The 12,371-nt window shown below is 41.1% G+C and overlaps 1 protein-coding gene across 2 annotated transcripts in view; it reads right to left on the minus strand.

The window, feature by feature from the left end:
• Positions 1–2,400: 2,400 nt before the first annotated feature.
• LOC149980046 (homeobox protein CDX-1-like) overlaps positions 2,401–12,371 on the minus strand; it is a 46,366-nt gene continuing 36,395 nt past the window's right edge. The window contains exons 1-3 of one of the 2 annotated variants that reach the window (XM_036933297.2): positions 7,731–8,443; positions 3,455–3,603; positions 2,401–3,217 (exon numbers count right to left, since the gene is read on the minus strand). In XM_036933297.2, coding sequence (XP_036789192.2) covers positions 3,020–3,217; positions 3,455–3,603; positions 7,731–8,142 — 759 coding nt within the window. In that variant the 5' untranslated portion in view covers positions 8,143–8,443 and the 3' untranslated portion in view covers positions 2,401–3,019. Of the gene's footprint in view, positions 3,218–3,454; positions 3,604–7,730; positions 8,444–12,371 lie in introns of those variants that run through there. The other variant, XM_090187003.1, reaches the window with a different exon arrangement.

Consider the following 12,371-nt stretch of genomic DNA (forward strand, 5'->3'; position numbering starts at 1 on the left):
AGTAGATGAGAAACATTAACATTACTGTCTATGGGTACAGTAGGTGAGAAACATTAACATTACTGTCAATGGGTACAGTAGGTGAACATTAACATTACAGTCAATGGGTACAGTAGGTGAAAAACATTAACATTGCAGTCAATGTGTACAGTAGGTGAGAAACATTAACATTACTGTCAATGTGTACAGTAGGTGAGAAACATTAACATTACTGTCAATGTGTACAGTAGGTGAGAAACATTAACATTACTATCAATGTGTACAGTAGGTGAGAAACATTAACATTACTGTCAATGGGTACAGTAGGTGAAAAACATTAACATTGCAGTCAATGTGTACAGTAGGTGAGAAACATTAACATTACTGTCAATGTGTACAGTAGGTGAGAAACATTAACATTACTGTCAATGTGTACAGTAGGTGAGAAACATTAACATTACTGTCAATGTGTACAGTAGATGAGAAACATTAACATTACTGTCAATGGGTACAGTAGGTGAGAAACATTAACATTACTGTCAATGGGTACAGTAGGTGAACATTAACATTACAGTCAATGGGTACAGTAGGTGAGAAACATTAACATTACTGTCAATGTGTACAGTAGGTGAGAAACATTACACATATTAACATTACTGTCAATGTGTACAGTAGGTGAGAAACATTAACATTACTGTCAATGTGTACAGTAGGTGAGAAACATTAACATTACTGTCAATGTGTACAGTAGGTGAGAAACATTAACATTACTGTCAATGGGTACAGTAGGTGAAAATCATTAACATTGCAGTCAATGTGTACAGTAGGGTAGAAACATTAACATTACTGTCAATGTGTACAGTAGGTGAGAAACATTAACATTACTGTCAATGTGTACAGTAGGTGAAAAACATAGTTGCGGCACCCAGGTGTCCAATACAGAGGACATTTCTTGATTAGCTCTTATTTAGCTCTTATTTAATGTGAAACAAATATTACCCAGTTCTGACAACTCACTTAACTATTCCTGAGATATTCACTTACTAGAAACTATTTGAACATTAAACTCACCAAAAAATTATAACAATTACACACACTTTTAACATTTCCATAAAATATGCACATTTTGACAACATAATTTTTTTTATAAGAGCCAGGAAGATGAAGTTGTCAAGGTCACACATGTGATATCATTGTAAAGCCCAGAATGCCCTCTCCAATGTACAACAAGACTTAATACAGTGGCTTGTAGATAACGACCAAGAATTGATGTCTACTAGAGAGGACAGAAAATGTAGGGCATGGTGTTTTGGAATGAAACTTCATATCGCCATCTGTCAGTCTTACAAGCAACACTTTGGTTTGGGCCTCATCATTCAAATAGGCCTTTCTTATCTTTGTGGGTGTGAGGGGGGACTAAAGCATGCTTACTCCATGTTTAATGACACTGTAGAGATAGTTTCTAACATTGTCTGCTAACGTAGGACTCCAAATGGGACAGTATTGGCTTTACCTGCACAGTTTACAGGGTCCTAGAATCTCACCACCCTCCGTACTCCTTCCTGGGCTCAGAATCTCACCCAATGGCCTTCTTCTCCCTGGCCTTGGGTCAAGAGATGTTCCCAAACAGATGGATCCTCCTGCTCTGTTTACTCACCGCCTTTCGCACCTTGCCCTTTGGACGCCGCGCCCTGCCTTTGGTAGGTAGATTGGCAAATAGGTCTGTGCGTGCGATGCAGCAGGGCTGATACCACAGGCCTCCACAGAGTGCGCCTCTCCGGCGCGGGGCCGTGATAACGGGTAGAGATGATATTAAAAGGACTCTATCCTCCTGGAGCCAATCGCTCCTTATCATGCCACTCAGTTTTACTGTGCAAACAGTCCTGCCTCCTTGGTGAGTTGTCACGGGCCCTGCCTGTCTCGTTGTCACTTTGACCACTGACTCTATCACTTTCTTTTATTTTTATGACATGATACCTCTCCTTGAACCTGCTGATGTTCGCACAAAGACCCACACAATAATGATCCAAAATACTACATTGTAAACCTATAAGGTCACAACGCAAACCCCGGAATAAATTCAATTCGATACGCAATGATCACTTACGTAGTTTTCTTTGACTTTCTCACGTTAGGTGGATTCAGAGATGAAGTGTCGGCTGAAATCACATTTCTCCAATGATGTTCGTCCCAATCGTTCCCATTTGAAATGCACTGTTGCCATTTGAGTACCTCGAAAACAACACACGCTGCACGGTGCGCTTATGGCCACACTTACGTAGCCTTAAGACATTGAAGGAGGATTTCCCATTGGGGACACTTTTGAAATGATGTACTCCTAAGTGTGTGACAGATGGTCATAATATAAACGTGTGATCCAAATCTATTCCGTTGTCCTTCTGTAAAGAATGAGCTCCAGAGTTGACAATAAAGCTTTTAATACAAATGACTTAAAAAATATACACTTATTATTATTCTGGCTTGGAATCAGAACCATTTACAAGTATTGCCAGTATGTGATGGGCAGAGCAGAAGAGATATCAACAACAGAAACAGTAGAAGCCATTATAACAGTGAAATACAACAGTTTAATATCTATATATGTTTATAGCAGTTCTTTTTCTCTGTTCATTGTCTCCCTTTTGGACAAGACAGACCAACGTGAACGTGTGCAGAGCGGGTGGCCGTCCTATCGCCTTCAACCACAGCACATGGGCCGCCATTTTCATTTTATTTCCCGATGATTCTGCGAATTGAATTCGCCATAGTTTTTCGACACCCAGCAGGTGATCTACTGCGCATGGCCGGACGTTCGTGTCGGTCTATCTTGTCCTTTAGACGTTTGTTATTATTATTATTTATTTTTTTACAGAAGCGAAGGAAACAGCAGCAAGTCTATATTTCTTGTCTGTCTTTGGAGCTGTTGACTCCTGCATTTGACCCCATGTTGCTCAGGCTGTTGACCGGGGGGCGGGGTCACTATTGCAGGTTAGATTTGGACCAAAGTATTTTTTTTCCCCATCACGTCAGACCATCGTCCTCAGTATTCTTCTTTGATAGTCATTGGTATAGACGGAGACACTAAGCCGCCGCTGCTGCTGGTCACCATGGCAACGTTGCCGGGCATGCCAGAGCCTGGGGGAGTAGGTGTTGTTGTGGACGCAGGCTGAGGCTGTTGCATCTTCTTCTTGTTCACTTTCCTCTCTTTGGCACGCCGATTCTGAAACCAGATTTTTACCTATGGAATCAAGAAAAGATTTGATGTAAGTGCTCCGTGACTGGTCCAGTAAACTTTTGAGAAAGGTGTGCGTGCGTGAGAGAGAGAGAGAGAGAGAGAGAGAGAGAGAGAGAGAGAGAGAGAGAGAGAGAGAGAGAGACAGAGACAGAGACAGAGACAGAGACAGAGACAGAGACAGAGAGACAGAGAGACAGAAAATTGAGAGATTGTCCCCTGTCCCATGATGTTGTGTCTGACCTGTCGTTCTGAGAGGCTGAGAGACGTGGCCAGCTCTGCTTTCCTCCTGATGGTGATGTAGCGGCTATAGTGGAACTCTTTCTCCAGCTCCAACCGCTGGTGATCTGTGTACACCACCCGGTACTTGTCTTTCGTTCTTGTCTTACCACCTGCAACAGAGTACGGCCATCTGTCAACTTTTATATTGCGTGTGTCATGTAGAAAAACAACTTATATTTTGACTAACTTTAATCCTTAAGTCTATTGACGCCACCCATGCGTCGATCTAAGTAACAGTAAAAATCTGTCAATTTCAGCTGGAGATATGCACGGGCTGCATCTCAATCCAACGCATCCGCCTCTGTCGGCCTTCCACATCTGCGGTGGAAGGTGGCCGAGCTACAGTAGTGTTTGTCACATGAGACATCCCGAAAATCGGTCTTCTCACGAAAATGTGTGTAACGTCCGAACGGTTTAGCCAACAAAACGAATATGACCACAAGATGAGACTCTCACGAATACGATGTGTCACGGGACTCATCTGAAGGTAACCCATACAACTGAATGAAAGTACGGAGGTAGTTTTGTGCCGACAAAAATAATGGGTTAATTAAATATGTGTCCAAAAAAACTCAAACATTTCCTGAGCTTTCTTATATCTCCTAGATATAGGACAGACACTTTAAAACCATATGATACATTATTTTTACTGTCTTTCTTACCATTTATGAATATGTTAGTCCAGTTGTTCCCAACGTTTTACGGTTACCGTACCAACAACTGAATTTAGCTTTGCCCCGAGTACCCTTGAAGGACCCCTTCATGTGCATTTCAGAGGCAGGCCTATGGTGTTATGTCTCTTCCTGAGGATCCGCCAAGTACCCCCTGAGGATCAGCCAAGTACCCCCTGAGGATCGGCCAAGTACCCCCTGAGGATCGGCCAAGTACCCCCGGAGGATCGGCCAAGTTGGGAACCACTGTGTTAGTCAATGCGTTTCTATAGGCTACAGCAGTAAAGGGCAAATTCAATATTTTATCAAATCTTTTTTTTTATATACATAAAGGGGTCCTAAAATAATAAATCAAATAGCTAAATGATCCATGGTATGACCATCTTAAAACAACTCCATATGTTAGCTTAGTAGACCCCAGTATAAACTAGCCGAACAAATGTGATTCTGAGTAAGACTCCTTTTCACTAGGAGACAGGGCTTGACCTGCATTGGTTATAATGGGAGGATGACTGGCCTACTGTCCAGTCACATTTCACATTAACTTGCATGCCGTAAATAAACAACATTAGAAGAGTAAATAAAAATGACATCAGACATCTGTGAAAATGTGGTGTCTGCTTCATTTCATACATGAAACCTTTCACTAAAACACACACACACAGAGATAAAGTAGCAAAGCTCTGGGATCAACCCAGCCTTTTTAATTAGGTACCGTAAATCAAAAGTCACTTCATTCTGTCCATAGTGAATGAGGCACCTAAGTGCAGACGCAGCGACCAGGTTAAAGATTAAAATGTGTGAGCTGAGAGGGTGAGGGGGCTGCCTGTGAGGGCGCCAAGGCCTGACAACCAGAGAGTTATCCAGACCATTAGGCTGTTGAAACACAGAACACACCCTCCTGCTCCCATGTTCCCCTAATTGTTCCTCTTCACCTCCTGATTCATAATTCTCTCATGACCATTGTTTTCAAACTTCCATGTTGACCGAGGAGGACCGCTCCTAAACGGACGGCATCTGGGGTAGTGAATGAGGCACCTAATGAGGCACGTCATTATTTACGGCATGTATGTCTACGGGGTTATTGACCCATACAAAAAAACATAATTCAGTCCAAATGTGAAAAGTTTGAGAAGTGGTTTACATTGCATAGGTGGAGATAAATCTAGAACCATGCTTATTAAAAATGGCAACCACTGATGGCAAAACATTGCACTGTCCATTAATCTATGGAGCGCTGTACTTCTGTAATTACTACCATTGACGGCTGCTGAGATAAATGGTTAAGCAGTTGAGGTTAAGGAGATTTTCTGGCCGGTACGATAAAGTGACATGGAGATCATCTGTAACATGGACCGTAGAACTCTCTGTCTGGCACATCCAGATAACCACATGGACTGGAACGACGAATTTTGGATAAAAATGTACTTTTGAAGCATCCACGTCCAATAGGTATAGTAAACTGGACATTTACGGAGGCCCAAAGTCTGTGCCCCTGAAGCCTTTGTAATCAGAAGCGGTCCCAGGCAGCCATTGACGACATCTTGATTTCTGATGGGTTTTCTACACAGGAAGAAAAGCGTTAAGAGTCATCTAACTCTCAGTCTGGGCAGTTTGGTCTACAGGATTCACATGGGTTCAAACTGCATTCCTGTAATTCAGTTTCAGTTATCTACCTATAATCTATGAGGCCAGAAGGAGCATGCATACTCTGAAATTTTTGCTATTTTCTCTTCGGGCCTGCTTTCTTGTACTGATAAAGGTGATTTAACACAAACTACTCCCGCCTTGAGACATAATTCCTAACACAGTATTACAACATAGAAAACTATTCTAGAGCCCTAGGTCGCTGACATACAAGAAGACAACAACCCTCTTAATTTGCCTAACAAGATCTTCGAACCACAGCACACTGTTTCTTTAGTTTGATCACTTGCAGGTTTAGGCGTCTCAGCCGACTCGAAAAGAATTCCTATTGAAATTATGAAAAAATCCTGTAACATTATGAAATATGCAGATGTCGGGGGAAAAGGAGTGATTGCTCACGTAATAATTGTGACGTCTAAACCAGACAAAATCCAAATGAATTTGATGATGAGTATGTTATGCCTATTATAGACTACATTATGCCTATTATAGACTACATTATGCCTATTATAGACTACATTATGCCTATTATAGACTATAGTATGCCTATTATAGACTATATTATGCCTATTATAGGCTACTAGCCTACTACTATTACTATTCACTACTGATGATAGGCAATTATAATCATAACTATAATCATTGAGCGCTTATTATTTGAATAGGTCAACACACAATGCAATTAAAATGCATACCCTGCTTTACCCTCAACTGTCAATACATTGATTGCCGTGATCGGGAGTCCCACAGGGTGGAGCGTCGTCCGGGTTTGGCCGGTGTAGGCCATCATTGTAAACAAGAAATTGTTTTTAACTGACTTGCCTAGAGGTTAATAAATGTTAATAAAAATATTTTAAAAATTAAAAAAAAACATTACATAGCCCAAACTACACAGATGTAGGATCTTCATTTGGGTGAGTTTGCTACAGCAGGAAAATGATTCTGCAGCAACAGGAAATGTGAATTATTAGGCTATGTGGATTATAATTAATTGAAATTTGTGTATGATAGAGTTTTTGTTGGGGCAATTCAAGTCTGACATTTCAAAGTGGAAATGACAAACTTTAGAAGCCTTTTTAAACTCAAATACACTAGAAATTTGCATTTGGGGCGGCAGGGTAGCCTAGTGGTTAGAGCGTTGGACTAGTAACCGGAAGGTTGCAAGTTCAAACCCCCGAGCTGACAAGGTCTGTCGTTCTGCCCCTCAACAGGCAGTTAGCCCACTGTTCCTAGGCCGTCATTGAAAGTAAGAATTTCTTCTTAACTGACTTGCCTAGTTAAATAAAATAAAATAATTTCAGTAATTTGCAGTAACAAAAGAATGATCAAATTAAGATCCCACGTCTGTACCCATAAAACGCACGAGATAATGCACTTATTGAAGATGGCATGCGAGGTGTGATTCATGTGTTCACACAAGCACTGCAGTGAGGAGCAACTGTGCCAATGAGCGCAAAATATAAAGATTATGTCAATGACATATTATATTATATGACAAATGCCAAATACTTTGATGGGATTGGACAAATACTAAAGAAGGAAAGAACTATGAAAAATCAAGCGACATCTTTCTGAGTTGAAAAACGAATTCGTCACTGAATTTAGAGAACAGGTGCACGCATCATTCAAGGAATGCGACTCCCAAGGGCAGTGGTTCTGGTTCTGCTTTTCCCTCTCAATACGGTGCCTACAGTATTTCAGCATCTTTGATTTGAGAAAGAAAATGGGCCAAGCTATTGAATTTAACCATTCATATTTCATATGTATGTGGTTTGCTACATATACATATAGTTTATTATTATTTTAATAAACATTTAAAAACGTGATTTAGGCTTTACTTGCTATGGTTTTATGGACAACCAAATGATCCACTTCTGATGATTGATTACAAAAATGTATGAAACACCTCAGTAACCTACCTGAATTTGCCGGTGGTACGCTCCGCCTCATCCAATCATAAGGGTTTCTGCGCTGAGAATTGGGAGACAGCTGCCCAACAGATGAGTTGATAGACGGGAGAAGCCCGGATTGTGGGACTGGAGAGAACTCTGGGGGACTATAGCCTATTGGCCCCGGATTAGATGTGGACGGTCCTGTCCCCGGCCCATAGGGTGACCACTCTTCCCGGCTCGGCGGGTAAGCGGGGTTCCAGGCCCCGGTCTGGCTGTGGTGAGGGTCATTGTTAATCCCAGCAACGTGGTGGTATCCGCTGAAATCCGAATACTGTGGAGGTGCGGGGACAAAGTTCTGATGGTTCAAGTTTAGGCTGGGATGTCGCACTGAATTTGGGTACATGCTGGGTTCCTTCTCCAAAAGATAACTCACGTACATCTTTCCGTATGGGAACTCGTGCGCATAGTGTGCGTCAAGCGCGGTTGCTCCTGCCTCCTCTACCCCAGGTTTCTGTTGAACCAAGGCCTCCTCTACCTGGCTGGTCTATAGCCTACTCTTCAACTTCTTGTTTGCTAAACACGCTGCCAGTCAAGAGGTGTCGCGCTGACGTCAACATTTTATAGCCCTCATCTCCCTCCCTCACCTTATCCCACCAGGGACAATTTGCATTAGAGACGGGCCTGCATTTCAAAGGCAACAGAGCACCAGCATCAAAGCCGTTACGGGCATTTAGAAGAATGCTACAAATCGCACAGGAGAAACTAACATGAGTTCATGTTGATTGTCTCAATGGGAGAACCTGTCACTGCATTGTCCGCATAACGCCCATACATGCCTTGTGGAATATAATGGTGAAGGGTCGAGGAACGTGGTAGCAAGGCCTGTAGTGGCCATGGCCTTAAAAAAAAACTAAAAGCAGATAGCCTATCTATAAAATCATGTTGTGCATATAAATGTGCCCCAATAAATCCCTATTAAATGTAAAATGACCCTATATACTAACCATACAATTTACTTAGATAGCCTACATCCTGCCATGTGCTCATCTCTTACTTGTTTTGGGTGATATACTTCTTGTAATATTAGGCCTATATGTATATTTATTTCATGAGTTGGCCTGTATATTTTACTCTCCCACTGGAGCATAACATATTTCAAGTGACATTAAGCGGGAAAGTATTAATATGTTCTTTCTGTGCTGTGCTGAAACAGGTAGCGCGGCTCCAATGGCTGTATCCGGGGATTTCAAACAGATCTCTGAGGTGATATGCCGGTCTAGTCTCGTTGTTCTAAACCAGGAGGAAGTGGCTCATGGAATATTTCGAATTTTAATCAAACTCATTGCTCTCTCGGTGACCCGAGTTTAAGCTTCTCTGTTGTTACCCCTCTTGTGCTTTAGAAATGGAATTGAACCAGTGAAAAAAACATGCAGGTTGTAGCTGAGTTTCATGAGGGTCACACATTTAAAATAGAATTTGTCTAAATTTAGATACCATTTAAATACATCGACTTTCAAACGAAATACGACTTGAAAGCTAAATCACACCGTCTATTTTGTAAAAACAATTAAAGGTCAAACATTAGATGTCCATCCAGGTCATTATTCTACTGTAATTCATTCAGACCTTAATGTTCAAGTCATAATTACTAACGAAATAGAATATAATATTTCAAGTTTTCCTTATTTTTTTTTCTTTAGATCTACAATTAGTTTATTTCAGTTGTCTACTATTACCGGTAATAACAAAACGTAATGTAATGTTTAGAAGCATTTTTTTCATTGGTTGAAGCATTTCAATAATACCGTTTTTAGCTCAATTGTTCTAAAAATATAAATAATTGTAGCTATTTATAAAAAAAAAAGCTATTTATTTAAAAACGACATTTTTGATTTATGAAGGAGATTTCAAATATGTAAAATTGTACTTTCATTCCTGTCATACAATAACACAGGTGCTTATCATAACAACGTCAACAGTATAAACAATACAAACGAAAATAATTATAAACACAAAATTAGAACGATAACTATATAATAATAATTCATGAATTCAGTGTATTTCAGTTCAGGTTTTTAGAATTCTGTCAGTATCAAAAGAAAATCAGACCTAGAAGCATTTGATCTAATTCAACATAATATATTGAAGGCTGTTTATTATATAACACTTTCTTTCCTTGTGGTTTAACAACCAGCACTAATAATTTTAAACAGTTTCGCCAGTTTGAACCAGTTAATGTTCAGATAATAACCCTATAATAACCTAGTAATAACAGTGGGAGCATACTGTACACCGTGAAGAAGCATTTGTGGGCAAGGGTACAGTGCTACAGAGGCTTTGAGCTTCCCAGTCTCTCGTGGCATTCTACTGTTCTCTCTCCTCTCCTTGTCACCTGTGTAGCTTTCTTGGGAGCACTATGTTCTGTGTGGGCTGGTGTGGTCACCTGTGCTCTGCGAGGAGGGGGACTGTGCTGTGAGGTGACCTCTGTCTGGCCCCTGAGGGGGTTCCTCCACCAGGCTGAGGGCCCAGGGAAGTGGCCCTGCTCTGGTTCCCCATGGCTCCCTGTCTGGGACAGTGTTTGTCGGGCTCCGGGAGGACAGAGCGACACAATGACATGGGGAAGCCTCTCCCATCTCACCCGCCCTTAATGGTAAATATGCATCCCTATCTGCCATTCTCCCACTGCTTCCCACAGACTACCAGTCTGCCTGCCTCTCTCAATTCAATTCAATTCAAATGGCTTTATTGGCATGGGAAAAATTGCCAAAGCAAGTGAAATAGATAACAAACAAAAATGTTATAAAATAATCCGAAATTGAATGTAAACATTACACTCACAACAGTTTCCCAATAATAAAGACATTTCATATTGTTATATTATTGGCTATAATAATGTATGACAATGTTCAAAAAGTTAAAGTACGAAAGGGAAAATAAATAAGCAGACAAATATAGGTTGTATTTACAATGGTGTTTGTGTTCCACTGGTTGCCCTTTTCATATGGCAACAGCTCACAAATCTTGCTGCTGTGATGGCACACTGTGGTATTTGGCCTAATAGATATGGGAGTTTATCAAAATAATTGTTTGCTTTCAAATTCTTTGTGAGTCTGTGTAATAAGAGGGGAATATGCGTCTCTAATATGGTCATACATTTGGCAGGAGGTTAGGAAGTGCAGCTCAGTTTCCACCTCGTTTTGTGGGCAGCGTGCACATAGCCTGTCTTTTCTCAACAGCCAGGAACGTGCAACATCAACAGCAAGGCTATGGTCACTGAGTCTGTACATAGTCAAAGCTTGTATTATTTTTGGGTCAGTCACATTGGTTAGGTATTCTGTCACTGTGTACTCTCTGTCTAGGGCCAGATAGCATTCCAGTTTGCGCCGTTTGTTGGTTAATTATTTCCAATGTGTCAAGTAATTATCTTTTTGTTTTTCCCGTGATTTGGTTGGGTGTAATCGTGTTGCTGTCCTGGGGCTCTATAGGGTCTGTTTGCGTTTGTGAACAGAGTCCCAGAACCAACTGGCTGAGAGGTTCTCTAGGTTAATCTCTCTGTAGGTGATGGCTTTGTTATGGAAGGTTTAGGAGCCACTTCCTTTTAGGTGCCTCTCGAATTTAACAGCTCTTTTCTGGATTTTAGCGGGTATTGGCCTGATTCTGCTCTGCATGCATTATTTGGTGGGTTGACGTTGTACACAGATGATGTTTATGCATAATTCTGCATGCAGAGAGTCTCAATTTGGTGTGTGTCCCATTTTGTGAATTCTTGGTTGGTGAGTGGACCCCAAATGTCACAACCTTAGAGGGCAATGGGTTCTATAACTGACTGAAGTATTTTTAGCCAGATCCTAGTTGGGATGTCAAATTTGATGTTTCTTTTGATGGTGTAGAAGGCCCTTCTTGCCACGTCTCTCAAATCGTTCACAGCTTTGTGGAAGTTACCTGTCGTGCTGACGTTTAGGCCAAGGTAGGCAAAAGTCTTTCCTCCAAGGCAACGGTGTCTAGATGGAATTTGATAGAATTTCTCTCTGTGTTCCTCAGTCAAAGACACAACTGATTTATAAACATGTAATAGATGAACATGAATGTGTATTTCACAATTTTTCTTTCCCTGAGAAATGTCATTGTGAATTTTGACACATTTTCATGGGAAGAAATGAATAACACTCATGAAAATGGGTAAGATGAGAAAAAAGTTCAAAGCAGGCTGGGAAGGGGTGACAGTGTTAGGTCACACTTCACAACCAAGTGTGACTTCCTCGTCAACGCAGGGTGCCATGGAGACAGTCAGGGGGAATGACCCGACCTGTGTGTCATGGAGACAGTGAAGTCCTGACTGACTGGCTGACTGCTCTGTTGTTTCAGCTCAATGCAACAGGTGGAGAAACGAAGGTGTACAGCCAAGAGGTCAATGTAATTCAGTGGAACAAGAGCAATGGTCAATTCACATTGTATACGTTTGTACAACATTATAATTTGGTCAATTGCTTCACATTTAATTCATGCTGAATGGCGTACTCCATGACTATTCCAAATAAAATGTGCCCCGAGAGAGAGATCAAATCGTTTTAAAATAAGAATTTGAGTCTCATTAGGGATCAGTCAAAAAAAAAGACATCTTAATATTGTGGAAAGGTGTTGTGGTGTAGGTTTAGTTGAGATTTGTTG

The sequence above is a fragment of the Oncorhynchus mykiss genome, chromosome 10 (genome assembly GCF_057628025.1).
Source record: "Oncorhynchus mykiss isolate SJ-2025 chromosome 10, ASM5762802v1, whole genome shotgun sequence".
NCBI lineage: Eukaryota > Metazoa > Chordata > Actinopteri > Salmoniformes > Salmonidae > Oncorhynchus > Oncorhynchus mykiss.